This window comes from Bactrocera oleae, chromosome 3 (assembly GCF_042242935.1).
Source record: "Bactrocera oleae isolate idBacOlea1 chromosome 3, idBacOlea1, whole genome shotgun sequence".
In the NCBI taxonomy this organism is placed as follows: domain Eukaryota; kingdom Metazoa; phylum Arthropoda; class Insecta; order Diptera; family Tephritidae; genus Bactrocera; species Bactrocera oleae.
The window spans coordinates 86,526,756-86,541,693 of record NC_091537.1 but is presented as its reverse complement, the minus strand read 5'-3'; the positions used below and the strand labels follow the sequence as shown (position 1 = coordinate 86,541,693).

Genomic DNA, 14,938 nt, shown 5'->3' with positions numbered 1-14,938 from the left:
TTTTGTATTGAAAACACAACAGTTTCTCAAATACTCAATTGACTCACCCGGAAATTTATACAGCGCCACTTCGTTGCAATTGATTTCGATCAGTGTCGACGTCTCGTTCGGCAAGCCGGCGCACTGACACATACTATTCAGCGGACACGCATACAAAATATCCTGTTGTTGGCCATTTAGTAGCGCCGCGAAGCTGCCACCCGCCATTACGCCACCATTCCCACTTGGTGGCGGCACAGCTGGCGGCGGACCACGTGCAGCCACAGCTGACGCCGCAGCGCTACGTGCCGCACGCAAATGTGTGTAGGTGGCAATAAATGTCGGCGTATTGAGGGCAGGTGGGTTGTTCGCGCTAGGACCGAGCGCACCGGGACCACCACCATCGAATTTCCAACATTCGCCCGTGTGGCGGAACCAATAAAGCAGGGAGATGGAGATTATAAGCAATTGTGGACGTTGATGTGCCATCCTGGAAGTGAGAAAGAATGGGAAAATAAACGTGATTAATATTTAGTATATTTATTTACTTTTTGTTTAAATTTTTTTTTAATTTATAAATTTTCGAATTATTTTAAAAAAAGTTTATCAAATTTTTTACTAAAAAAAATTTTTTTTCAACACTTTTCTTTTTTGTATAATTTAAATTTCGAATTTTAGTTTAATTAAAGATTTTAAAGCTGGCTACAGCGTACTTTCAACAAAAATTTAAAATTCAGAAAGTTTCCGCAGACCTTTTAGTAACAAATAATAGCACCAGGTTCTATATTCTAGTGTTGTTGTTGCTTTAATTCATTACATATCCGTGTGTATGTACATATTTTCCTAATAGCAACACTTGTTATTAATGTAATTTACCAAACGTGCGTGTGGTGCTAAAATATGGATAAAGTTTTGCAGGTGCCACGGGTACACATCTCTCCAAGGCATGCACACATATACTTATATATTGTATATCGACAGTTCAGACTTAAAAAAGTTATAAAGCAGGTAGCCTGCTTATCAGCAAGACATATTTAATGAAATTGAATAAAATACCGTGCAGCAATAAGGTAAAATATGAGCACAATAGAGTCAGCGCCTTAAAGTATGCCTCACTGTAATTAAGTTAGCGTCAATATAACGCATTGAAGGTTGTTTGCTCGCTGAAATTGTATACAGTTATACATATAATTCACGACGTTGCAACACACAACCTTCGTCAACTTGCTGGCCGACCGGCAGCGGTGACACTATCAGCTTCATTGCATTAGTTGAAACAAGCACTTGGAAGCTAAGCGACAGGCTGTTGAAAAGACGGAGCAGAGGAGCAACGATGGTGGAGCATGATTGTTATTAGCATGCGAAAAAAATAACAAAAAGAACGACAAATATGATATACTACAACAAACTTGTAGAAGAACCATCTCAGCTCACTTCCAAGAACAAGCAAAAGCTACTTGATTATATTAATTTTAATTTTTTGTTTTCATTTTATATTTTCAAGTGCTCAGCTTAAACAGATGATGTATATATATATATATATATATACATTGCTTCCTTATTACTTTTAAACTTTTCCTTATATAAGCCCAAACAGCTCCTTCTCACCCCACTTTGCTTGCCACAACTTTATGTGTGACACTTGCTCTGCTTCATCTGTTATCCTTCTTGCGCTCATAAACCCTGTCCATTTAGCATTTATAATGAATTATGCCGCAGCTGCAGCAAGTTTTTCTTATTTTTTGTCCTTCGCAATCATTATAAAACCAGCGGGCAATTTGTGTGTGAGCTTCTTCTCATGGCTGTTGTCTCAACGCTCGTCTGTCAACTGCTTGTCAACGCCAGCACACACGGCGTGGCTTGCAGCTGTTACTGCAGCGTTTGACTGACCACTTTGCTAGCAGCTGGCTTTGGTTTTTGTGTTTTTCTTTTCATATTTTTTATGCGTGCTTCCCGCTGTTTTCTGCTGGTGGCTTAAAATATGCAGAACGCATTTTGTTGTAAAAATTCCAGTATAAATTAAATAAATTAGAAATTTATCGTGAATGGTGAAGTAACTGGAGACAAATTGGCTGGGGAGTGAAAAAAATTGGTTTGCAGGAGGAAGCTTTCATAAAGCTTTCATAAAGCGTCCAGAGAGCTTGCATAAATCTTTAACAGAACTTTCGAAGAAGTTAAGATATTAATCAGTACTCGACCTCCGGAAAATGTAGTCAGACTCTGTTAGACTGTCCTGTAATTGACCTTCATATTGAATATTATTGGACGGCCAAAGAATGTTCTCCCGAATGATAATAAATAATCCACATTAAATTTGAATTTTCTGTGCTTTTTACTTTAAAAAAATTGGAAAGGGATCATCCGTTAAAATGTGATCTGTCTATTAATCTTGGAAAATTCTCTTTATGTGATTTTACAGGATTTATCGAACAATTTATAAGCTTAACCCAAGACTCTGCCATTTCTATTGTACCTTTTCTAGATATTTGTTAAGTGATATACGAGAAAATACAAAAGTAATGACAAAAAGTTTTACACCACAGCCAACAAATACCCTTATTTATTATCAGATTGCAACATCTCTCATAATACTCGTTCGTTTGTCGAAACATTCTTGTTAATTGAGAGCAAACGCTTGATATAAGTTTAGTAAGTTCTCTCCGAATTGCTAAAAGGTCAACTCCGGTTTTTGATGCGAAACATTTTAAAGCAGCTTTTCAAAAATTACTTTCCAGAATCGATTTATAGGAATTTACTAAGGAGAGAAGCATGCTTAGATACAGTTTTCTTTCTCGAATTCGTTTGGTTATGGGTGCAAAGTGTTGACCTCAGCAGTATTTCAGTATTACAGTATTTCAAAATATACCACTTCGACAAGGTATAAAGGGGTTTTTAAAAGAATTTGGAATGACATCTGATCAATTTTGAGCCGGATAGTTTTTGAGAATAGTCGTGTTGGTAGCAAAGAGATAACAAAGCAGTTTCACATCTCTTATGAATCGACTCAACACACTTTAGATATGACGCGTATCAAAGCTGGACTCGTACCACAAAACCAGAACTTTTTGCAAGCATGACATCGAGTAAAGCTCGCAAAGGGGATGCGAGATGCATTCAGCGAACGCAACATTACCGGTAACAAGAAGTGGGTTCATGAAGATGATTTCGAAACTCTGTGTTGGCTTTGGAGCCAATGTTGCAGACTATAATAAAGCTTTGTATTAAAATACTTATAAATATAGGTCTTTTATCAGTCCTGATCAATTTTGATCAGATAATATAATAATATTTGGTATAACTGCGATTGTTTTCGTAACTTAGTATTGGTTGGCTTGGACCTTCTATCTTTGCAAGAAGCAATTATAGATCGTTTCTTCAAGGAAATATGTTATTTGTAGACACTTTGATATAATCGAAGAAATTTATGGTATATCGAAGAGAAATATATATCTGAGAAGTAGTTCATACATAAGTACAATTTTTAAGGTAATTTTTTTGTAGATCCATACGTATTCTCATCATCATCTATCACAAAGGCTTAGTCACCTTAACTGCATATTTAAGCTATAAAAATTATACTTAAGTACCTAAATCTAACCCACAAAAATATGATTTAAATCGTTTAAATTCACAACAACAAGAAAGCGAGTAGAAAAATATATTCGTCATTCACCTTTGACAGCTGTCAAAACAAGCTAGTATTTGCATAACTTTAAGCGCATTAGCACATTTTTCGCTTTATGCGGCACAAGGGACTACTTTTCAGGGACATCTGTTTTTATTTTTTAAATGCATGCTCACGCTTTCACCTTCACTACTCCTATTTGAACCTTTTTCGTGGCACTAAACACACACACACACACATAGATATATTTACAATATTTTTAGTGCACGCCGACCACAAGTGGGCAGTTGGCTACCGCTGAACGAGACCTTGACTCTGTTTTGACGCTGCCGCATAGCCGTCAAAGCGGTGGCGCCTAGCAAGTGCTTGTTGTTGTACAACACAAATAGTGTACTCAAAAAATAGTAGAGAAAATGTTTTATATTGTGAATGAAAGTGCTTCAAATGAAAGAGAAAACCTGAAAATATTAAAAAGGGTGCAACAACAAAAGCAAAAAAAGGCCACAAAAAAAAATATGTTAAAAATATAATTAAGCTCAGTTCTCTGTAAAATTGTGTATAGAAAAATTTTTTGTACGCTTTCATTTTTGTACTCTTCACAGCTATGCATTGCACACGCTTGACGTGCCACACAGCAATTACTTCGAGCACACATAAAGCATAAAATATAATTTGTGCGCATTAAATGCACTAGGGGCGCCAATAGCGCTACGCCATTTTACGACTACATACGCAAGCGTCTATTATTTTATTATAATTTTTATAATTTTCTCTTTCTACGCAGTCCTTTTTAGTGCCTACACTTTATTAGTCGCCTGCTGGCAGTTGGTCGAGCCTGAAATGTTGCGATTGCTTGTAAGCTGCACACGAGTGTACATGCCAACACATATAAATCATATAATTTTTTTATTACCCAGCGTCTGTTAAGTTTTATACGCTACGCATGTTGCCGGTAGCAAGTATTCATGTCAACGCTTTACTATTTTGTATTTCAGAATAAAAATTATTTATAGTAAACCGTTGCTAAACTGCGCGTAATTTCGAAAAGCCTTACAGCGTGTAATGGCGCTTAGTGTGTTAAACATACTGCATTTTGCTGCAAGCGGAAATATCAGCGGAAGCCATATACAAGTAAAATATGTGGCATTGTAAGTACGAAGCTGCTTAACGGTAAATTCAAACGCAACACCTGCGTAAATGATTTTTCCGAACATTTAAAATAATTTTGCACTGAATTGCGCAACCACACACCCCTCAAGCTATTAAGTAAATACTGAGGTCCTTAAGTTCGGAACTTGCATGCTCCGCTGTCATGATCGTAATCGTAAAAATTAAATTATTTCTATTCGCCAACAGTTTTCTGCAGTTTTGCTATTTTTCAATTACGAACTGATTTCTTCTTAATGTTGCACCAATGTTTTGCAAGTGGTGTGGATTTCCGATTTGCTGGGTTTACAATTTTATATACAAGTGGTGGCAAGCATATCTGAAAACTGCACTTTTCAGGTACTTAACGATATTTATTGATAGCATGGAAACTTGTTTAGAAAACTCGGTATGACTTTCGGGTAATTTTAGCTATTTTAAAAAGCCGAAATTGTTTTTGTTAAATTGGCTTTATTTCAGAATGGGTGAACGATTTTTAACATAAACTCGGCATGAGTTTCGGGTAGTTTTATCTACTTTAAATGGCCGAAATTTTTGATATTTGGCATTATTCGGTATTAGATAAATACGTAGCTGACTTCGAACTCACAGAGAGACATCTAGATAATAATGAAGATGAAAAATAAGTTGAGATGAATGGAGAAAGTGAGAGAGGTATAACTCAGTAAAGATAAATATTAAAATGATGATAGAGATTGTGAAAGTGGGTTAAGTTAAAACAATATATAAGTGTATGTAAAAATGAAGACAAATAGATATGTAGGTGGAGACATATAGAAAAATAAAAAAGTAGAATTAGAGACAGAGAAAGATTAGAATTAGAAATAGGTATAATTATGGAGAAAGAGAGAAATATAAAATAAAGACAAAGAATATAGATGATATTTTCACAATAAAATAGTAAAGTACCTGCATTATATCCATTTTCTAGAAGAGCGCTTTATAAATTACGTATCAGTTAACAAATATTGTTTTACTAGTGAAGCTTTAATACAAATGGCAACCTTCGGTCCTCGATATCAGCAGGATTTCATCTTGGCATTGAAGATTCTGAGCTTAGTGAAATTATTGAAACTTTATTGTGAGTTTTGAAGTGGGAACAGAGAGAGCTATTAAATATGTGCTCTTCTGTACCAGAATTCAAAAATGAACAGCTATAGGGAAAGTATCAGCTAAAGACGATATAGTAATAAAACTATTTAAGTATTATTGCTCTTGATTAGTTTTCTGATCTGCTACTGAGCTATTGCTTGATTGAGGTCTCTACCTATAAATTTAGTCGCAAAGTGCTACTGGCTGAACAACTAAACGAATTTAAAGTAAAATTCAGTTGATTTGGATGAAAGTCTCTTAAGCAACAACATAAAAGTATAATTCAAGTCCGAGAGAAACCACGCTCTTTGGCGGTGCACGCAATTTTTGCTTCATCCAATTATGCTTTATAGCGAAAAATAAGATTTATTAAACTGGTATTTTCAGCGTAGTTTTTAGCTATTAAAAAACTTAATCAATAGATATTTTTTTATATAAAACGATATAAAATTCATTATTAGCTAAGAATTTCAGCAGTTAAAAAGTAAAACGATATGAACAAGTGTTTGAACAGATCGAATTTCGACAAAAGGTATACCTCAAGCTTGTGGTAAGCAAAGAAATGGAGATAATCCACAAAGATCATAACTTCTGCATCAAAAAATAATGCATATTATACAAAATTAGTAATATTTTAAACTGGTTATATTCCGACTAGTTTGTTACCAGTTACACAATTATGAAACATAATTAGTTTTTTATATCTTTTCTTCTAAAAAACGATATATGATTAAGCATAGGCAAAACATTTTAAATGTTAAATAGTATAGCGATGTGAACTAAGCGAATTATGACATGACTTATATTTCAATGGTGTGGTAAGCCAAGAAATGGGGACCCAGCAACACGATAAACATTTTTTCTACATAAAATAACGCGTATTAGAGATAAATAGTAATTTTTGAAACTGGTTATTTTCGGGCTAGTTTACAACTAGTTACGTAATCGTGCCAAACGTTCCCAGTTTTTCTAAGAAAATGTTTAAAATAAATGAATGCAAATAATTTATAATTACCTAAATTTTTCTTAGCTGTTAAAAAAGTAAAGCGTTGTGAACTAGTTGTCAAGCTGACTAATATGCTGACTTTATATCATACCAAGTTTAGAAATTGTTTGTGAAAACTAAAAAAAATTGAAAACACTTTTTTTTCATTGGCTTATACTATATATATGTATATATATATTTGGAATATTGCATTATTTTTACTCTTCCACATAACAACACAGTCGACTTTCATTTACAATCGTAGCGTGTGCCATTTGCTTCAGTAAGCAAACACAAATACACATACACACTTGAACACAAACAAACACGCATATATCTGCAATTGTTGGCAGTTCGGTTTCGCATGAATGGCGCACATTCCACTGTTTACTGTTACAGAGTTGATTCTGCTATTTCACACACTAAATAACTAAAGGCAGTCAACTGGACAATTGCGCATTGCTATTGTTTTTGTATGCACCCACACTCGAGAATGTGAGAACAGAATTCAAAAAATAAAAGAAAATGCCATACAAAAAAATAACTTATGCATGCGCTTAAGCAAATATGCATGCCTGCCGTGTTAGTATTTCATGAGCGGTACGCTTCACTTGACTGCGCGCTCGACGCATGCTGCGTAAAAGCTAAACCGTTATTTACGTTTTGTATTTTTTATTTTCGTTATTCTATATATTACTTGTATTGTATTCTTTCGTCGCCTTTCAGCGATTGCCATGCATGCGTGTGGCTAGAGCGCCTTGTGGGCTTCTGGACTTAAGTATTGCATAGCATACCTTTATGCGGCGCCATATATTATGTATAACTATAAGTTAAGTAACGGTATTCATATAGTTGTGTTTGCATATATTTGTGGCATGTGGCAACAATATAAAGGCACTCGGACGCTAAGGTGTTGGCGTTATATAAACGCATTTGCATAAATTGTTAAACGCGGCGGTGAGTGGTTCGCGTGTGTGCTTTTAGGAGCTTAGCATGCATAGCTTTGGCGTAGTGGCACATGGCGCTTTAGTTGTATATCTTTTTTTTCACTTAACCTTTGTGCGCGAATTTGCCAACATAGCACCCATCAGGCGAAAATGTATTTATATTTTATTCATAGATGGGAATGGCTGATGAAGGAATTGTGTGCATAGTTTCAGGCGTTCAAGTAATTAAAGTAAGCTATGCGAGAAATAAATTTTTTTTTGCAAGAATTTTGCTTGGGGAAAACTTCTAGGCGAAAAAAAATGAATTAAGTAAGTAAGCCAATAGACCCCAAAATAGTTGACGCGTTGTCTTGCCAATGCAGAACAAGTGCAAAAGAGTTGCTCCATTGTTTTCCTGGTGCCTTGCTCTTGACATTTCCTGCATTATTCTTGATCTGTCAGCCCACTTTTGCGGGCGTATGTTACCACCAGACTTTTCTCTTAGATTCTTGTTAGGTATAACCTTGTTTCAACCCTTAAAACTTATTGCATGAAGATATAAAAAAAAATAAATTTTGAACGAAAATTAGCCTTATACTTTGACTTCAATCATAGTGCATAAAAATCTCAGTATAATGCATTTTGATGAAGGCAATTAGGAAAAGCTTTCTTGTAGATGTCGCTGTAATCAATAAATGTGAAAATGTTATAGCTGCATAAGGTTTGTCGTGGAATTCTTCGATATCCTGATATCCATTTGCAACGCCAGTAAAAAGGTATATTTCAAATGTATTTTTAAAATTTTAATATTATCAGCAATAGTTTTTTAAAGTTCACCTCCACACCAAGCTTTTAAATCATTTAGTTCACAGTGCTTTGCTCAGCTATCATTCTTCTAAGCTGAATAAGTGCTGAACACAAATAAAATTTGAAAAGCTGCATCTGAAATTTAAAAAACGCAGACTAGCAGTCTATAAGCTAAAATCACACATCCCACATTAAAGATTTTCGTGTATTCGTAACTATGTACTAAATGTACATGTTGTTAGTAGAACGCCTACCCAAATTTACTTATTTAAAAAAATACCGGCGACAAAAAACGCACACTCACCCTGCTTTGACGCAATAAAAAATTTCCTATCATAATAACCACCACAATAACCGCCACACATGGCGACAAAGTGAAATAGATGAATTTTAAGCGCATTGTTATCTTTGACGTAAGACGCGTGGCTCAATCAGTTTATATGCTTTAAGGGGCTCATAAGTATTCATATAACATATACACACACACATATAAATGCACCTAGCTGCGCGAATTAGTGGAAATAGATCTATACGCCTACAAGTATGCAAGCAAATGGTTTGGGTTGCTATTTAGCGCAACCACTTGGTATTTGGAGCGATCTTCTCATTTACGGTAAATATATACATGTATGTGTAGCTTACCTAAGTAAACCGTTATTTCACCTTCAACTTAAAGCACGCAACACACATATGCAAATTAACGTCTAGCAGTGTGTGTCGCGACAAGTCATAAGAGTTTTGCTATGCTGTGTCTTATATGTAGTAAACATTATAAGCATAAGCGCACTTACAGGTATTATAAGCATATAACGGTGATAAGCAAAGATAGCTTTTACGCTAATATGGTAGACTCGTCAGCATCATTATCATCAAGTGTGTGACAGTTCATACTTATTATGGTGTCCATTATTTTTCAAGTTGAATTTTATAGCATGAACAGGATACATTAGGTTTGCCACAAAGTTTGTAACACCCTAAAGAAAGCGTCGGAGACCCTATAAAATACTACGGACCTGTGTCTGTTGTATATATAGGTAATTAGCGTAACTAGCTAAGCTGCTATATATGAGAGGTTTGAGATTTTGCGCACGTCCTTTTCTTCCTAAGAAGCTGCTCATGTGTCGGAAACGCCATAATCGGACCACCATAGCATATTGGTGCTATAGAAACTGAATGATTGGAGTCAAGCGCTTGTATGAAAAGCCTTTTTTTTTTCTTCACGCAATTGGGCACCGGCTATTATTTAAGGCAATGGTACAACCTCTGAAAAACTTGCTCAGATCGAGTCACTATAGCATAGAGCTGTCATACAAACTGACGGATCAAAATCAAGTTCTTGTGAGGAATATTTAGTATTTGTGAAGTGAATTATATTTTTTATTATGCTTCGGTGCAACCGAAGTTACCGTTTATTATTTTTTTTCATAAAAACATTCCTTTTAAATTAACTCACAGCTAAAAATATGCATCACATGAGCATTCATATAAGTGCCTTATAAATTCTATGTTGCTCATGCGACATGGTGTACTATATACATGCGCAATATACTTGATGTATAATTTTAACTGTGTATATCTTTAAAATAAATGTTGTTATGGAAAAAATCAGTAAGATCTCGCAAAAACTGAAATTTCAGGCAGCGACTGAAAAAAAATCAACGTAAGATATAGGGGACATCCTAATGTATACGTGTATATGTTTGTGTGCTGGGTTAGCTGCGATGTTATCAGCGGCAACAGCAATACTGCTTGCTCCACTACTTTCACTTGTTATTCGCATTGCGTAAAAGTACTAAGCATTCAATGGCAAAAATATGCGCGTGTGTGTGTCTATATATTTTTAAGTGTGTATGTGTATACATACCAAATATGATCTTAAATATAGGGATTTCCGATAAGATATAACAAGATATGATATGATTTTTTCCAAAAAAAAAACACTAACTGTTAAGGATATTCGAATGGTTTGTTTTTAATGTGAAGTACAATCGATGCTATAAAGTTCTTAATATGACATCATTCAAATGGCCTTCATAACTTTTTTTGCAGGAATGAATGTGATGAACCCAATTTTTGAGTACTTTTTCCACTGAATCAAGTCGTATGTTATGATTAGCATCTTTAATATTGACTTATAAAGCTTGAGAGAGTCTGGTTTATTGCTAAAGATCAATTACTTCCAATAATCACACAAGAAGTAGTCTAATGGTGTTAAATCACAACTTCTTGAAGGCCATTCAATGCCACAATTTCCTGAAATTATCGAATCTCCAAATTTTTCTCGCAATAATTCGGTTGTTGCACGTGCTGTGTGGCACGTAACCACGTCTTGTTGGAATTAAATGTTGTCAAGATCAATTCCTTCCAGTTTAGGCCATAAAAAGTTGGTGATCATAATACTTGTATATATATACCGCTCTCCATTGACAGTTCATTTCAAAAGATGTACGGACCGATGATTCCACCAGACCAAAAACCACACCAAAGCTATTAGTTTAGGTGCATGTAATGGTTGTGCATGAATAGTATGTGGATTTGCTTCGCACCAGAATCGACAGTTCTGTTTATTTACTGCACCACTCAGATCAAAGTGAGCCTCATCGGAGAAGATAAAAGTGCAGATCATAACATATTAAAAATGGCCGAAACGAGGCTTAGAAATCATATCATTCCTATTGGAAAACCCGTTATTTAAACATGCTTCACTGTAGTTTCCCAACTATGTGCTTTGAATTTTTAAGCAACTACGCGTTCTCACTTACGCACAAATGTGCGGAGTGACCAAAAAAGTAGTTTACTTACAGGCGCATTTACTACTAAAAACTAAAGTCATGCATGTGTAGTTTTGCGTAAACTTTTTTCAGTAATTTTTCTTCATAACCTCTTGCACTTTGGCGCGCTGCACTTGTTAGCGAAAATTTACTTAAACTTTTTGGTATTCACTTACGTACTTCTGCTGCTTATATGTAAATAGCTGCTCCTAAAGTTAGGCAACAAAGTTTTGATTGTATTTTCGTATGCTTTCTTCACTGCTCTCTTGCATGCTAGACAGCCAGCAGTCGCGTTGGTTGAGGGCAGCGGCAACTTTTGCTAATTTACTTAAATTTACAAGCATGATGAAATGACATTTCGCAAACACACACACAAACACATATCTATATATATGTGTATGTTTGTTATATGTATGTGCGCTCATTTAAATACATGAGCTGTAAACGAGCGTTGACAGCCTTGACTTTCGTCAACACTAAACGCTTTTTAAGCAGCACTTTTTTCACCGCCGCCAAAGCAAAAAGCACAGCAATTTTCACAACAACAGCTTTGAGTGAGTCTTATAGATATGCTTATAAGTTAGTATGTGTGCTCTTTTTAGGGTAACTTAGCTAATACTAGGTTTATTACAATTTAGCATTATCATCAGCAGCAGCAGGTTCGCATGTATGTGTATATGTGTTGCGCCAAGTCAGCGGGATCTATGTCAACTGGAAAACCACTGGCACCTTAGACATTTCATGTCGGCTTATCTTTGCCACGTGACACACACACACACACACCCATACACTTACATCCCCCACATATGAAACAGTCAAAGCTGAACGTAGAAGTGAGAGCTGTTGCATAAGCGCCGTTAAGTATGCTACGGCATATTTGTGCTGGTGTGGCAAAGCTTTCAATTGACGCAACAAACGACAGCAACACGCTCACACACACACATATATATGTATATATTGTAAATATATAAGCATGTAGTTGTTGGTTCGCCACTGCTATGTTCTTGTTTGCCTCAGCTTGTTACAATTATGGCAAACGACATCGTCAATCTGTTATGTCACGTTGCTTTGTGAACCGAAGTATTACGCTTTACTCAGCATCTCCGTCGTTTGGCGCTTACAAACCTTGTGTGTCGCATCTTGCATAGCTGATTAATTACATGCATGTATCTATAGTAAGCCTTGGCCTTGTACCTGCCTAAGTAGGCGTGACAGGTGAAAGCCTAGACTGTAGTGGCATTGTGGGTCTCATTAACTTAATCCGAAGCGAAATTGAATTATTTTTACTTAAAATTGTTTTTTTTACCATACAAAGTATATTAGATGCTTCTAAGTTCATTGTTTCGAAGGGTGTCGAATTATGCGAGAAAGAAAATTCCAACAGATTCATTTAGAGGATTCTTGAAAATTTTGTGTTGATGTATTTATATGTTGCGCGAAAACGCAGTTAAAGTTATTGGTTAGGTTGAGTTAAGTTAGACTATTGTAAGAAACTCAAAAGGTAGCAAGCAATATGGAGAGTTAACGATAGAAATCTTTTCAATATCGACAGTTAACGTCGACAACTCATAAAGCTCTTAAATGGTTGCCTGATAATAAACCTATTTTGCTCAGCTGTTTTTGAAAGAAACTTCCTCATCTCTTTTATCTGACCATCCCAATTTATCCCAAATCTCACTATCTATCACCTTGGCTTCTCATTATTTCTAAAGAAATTAAAGTGAATAAACAATTTCATCTATCGAGTAGAATTTGCTGTAATACAAAATTCAGCAATATTATTATATTTTTTATTTTTTGCTAAAGTAAAGTTGTAACCAATGAATAGAGTTCTGCTTCATAGCCTTTATAGGCATCCCTAACTTATTTACATCATTTTGGTATCTCCGTTTATTTCTTCATCTCTTGCTACCTTTTTCTATCCCGCTATCTCTATCATGCCCGCTCTCGCTTTTGCTCTCTCTCTTTTTACTCTTTATCACATTTCCAATTACTCGTACTCAATTAATTTTTCTCTCCCGCTCTTTTAAACTTACCTTATCTCTCTTTCTTTCTCTATCGTCTCTCTCTATTGTGAAAATTGCCTATAATTATTAAATTAATTTTTCTATTCTGAAAAACTACTACCACAAGTTCCCGATGTGTCGGATCACATTACCGATGATGTCATGTATCACTTGAGCTAAATGAAGTAGTCCATATATGTATAGGCTCATATAGGATGGGAGGAGAGAGTTCAGCGGAACTGTGTGTGACTGGTTATGGAAAGTCTGATATGAAAAGTTAAGCATTGCAGGGATCCCAAAACACTCAATAGGCAACTATGCTTTGAGTCCGGAGTCAATCAGTTTAAGAATAGTGCTCAAAGTTTTGTGATGCAAATTAAAATTTAAGACTACCGAGTTTATATTATAGACAACACTTATATTTACAATTTGAAGACTGAAAGTATAACAAAAAGATATGAGAATTACTTGCAAAGGCTAATACGAGTTTTTTGCGAAAATAGGTTTCGAAGATAAAGTTTCAGAACGAAAAGAAAAACTCGACACCGATCTTAAAGATGCGAGATGTACTGTCATAGATTCAATATGAAGTATCGAGATAAAATTTTCAAAAGGATTCACAATCCAGTTATTAACACACTTTAATCAAGAATGTACGACGATTGTTGCTCGAAGATTGCACAGATCTCCACTGGAGTTTTTCCTACTTTAGCCGAGTATTGAACAGAATTTTATACACGATAGAGATTGAATTTTTCACTTGAGGAAGTTTGCTCCACCCCGCTCGTGCATCAAAAATCTATACGAGTTGATTGTAAGCCCTCGTAGCTTACTTGATTGTACTACTACAGTTAGCATTTATATCGACGAAGAACCTTGAGAAGCCCTCTGTGTTGTGGTTAACTGAAGCATTCTTGTGACATGCAAATTTACGTCGACGTTTATTGTATAATATTACTTGTACTTAAACAAATCCAAGCACTTGCACTTTAAAGCCACAGACCAAATCTCTCCCATCCACTTTTATTTATATTTTATTTGTTCAAATATAATTTACGTATAAATATTTTACAATACTTCACGAGTGACCTTTAACTTATGCTTTCACTTTGACCCCAACTAAGTTATCGTCAAGCATTTTTTTTTACTTTCGCTTTCGTCTTGACTTGTCATGACTCATCTTTCAATTTTCTACTTGTTTGCCCCTATTTTATGCGCTGACTCTCTGGGGAAATTTTGATCACTTTGTAGTCTCAGAGCTCTAACAAATATACACATGAGTGGACCCCTAGTACTGAGCACACTATGCTTTCAAACAAAAAACGGAAAGAAACGCATTCAGCATGTGATTTTATTTTACAATAAATGCTGAAGTTTCCGATTCAGTGAACGGACCGCATGGAGCGCCACCATCACCATCACCAGTCGTCATAAATTCTTTGACTTCCTCTTACAGTCCGTCAATTCAGTTGCAATTCCCACTACTGAAACGGACCATTCACATATTTGTCTTTAGTTATGCCCTTTGTTGCGGTTTTTCTTACTTCCGTTGTTTTCTCCTCTTAGAGCGCGCTTGACTT

At 35.5% G+C, this 14,938-nt stretch overlaps 1 protein-coding gene across 2 annotated transcripts in view; it reads right to left on the bottom strand.

Moving 5' to 3' along the window:
- LOC106616925 (chaoptin) overlaps positions 1-14,938 on the bottom strand; it is a 244,135-nt gene that overhangs the window by 85,622 nt on the left and 143,575 nt on the right. For both annotated transcript variants that reach the window (XM_014233860.3, XM_036359758.2), the window contains exon 3: positions 48-469. In XM_014233860.3, coding sequence (XP_014089335.3) covers positions 48-469 — 422 coding nt within the window. The remainder of the gene's footprint in view (positions 1-47; positions 470-14,938) is intronic.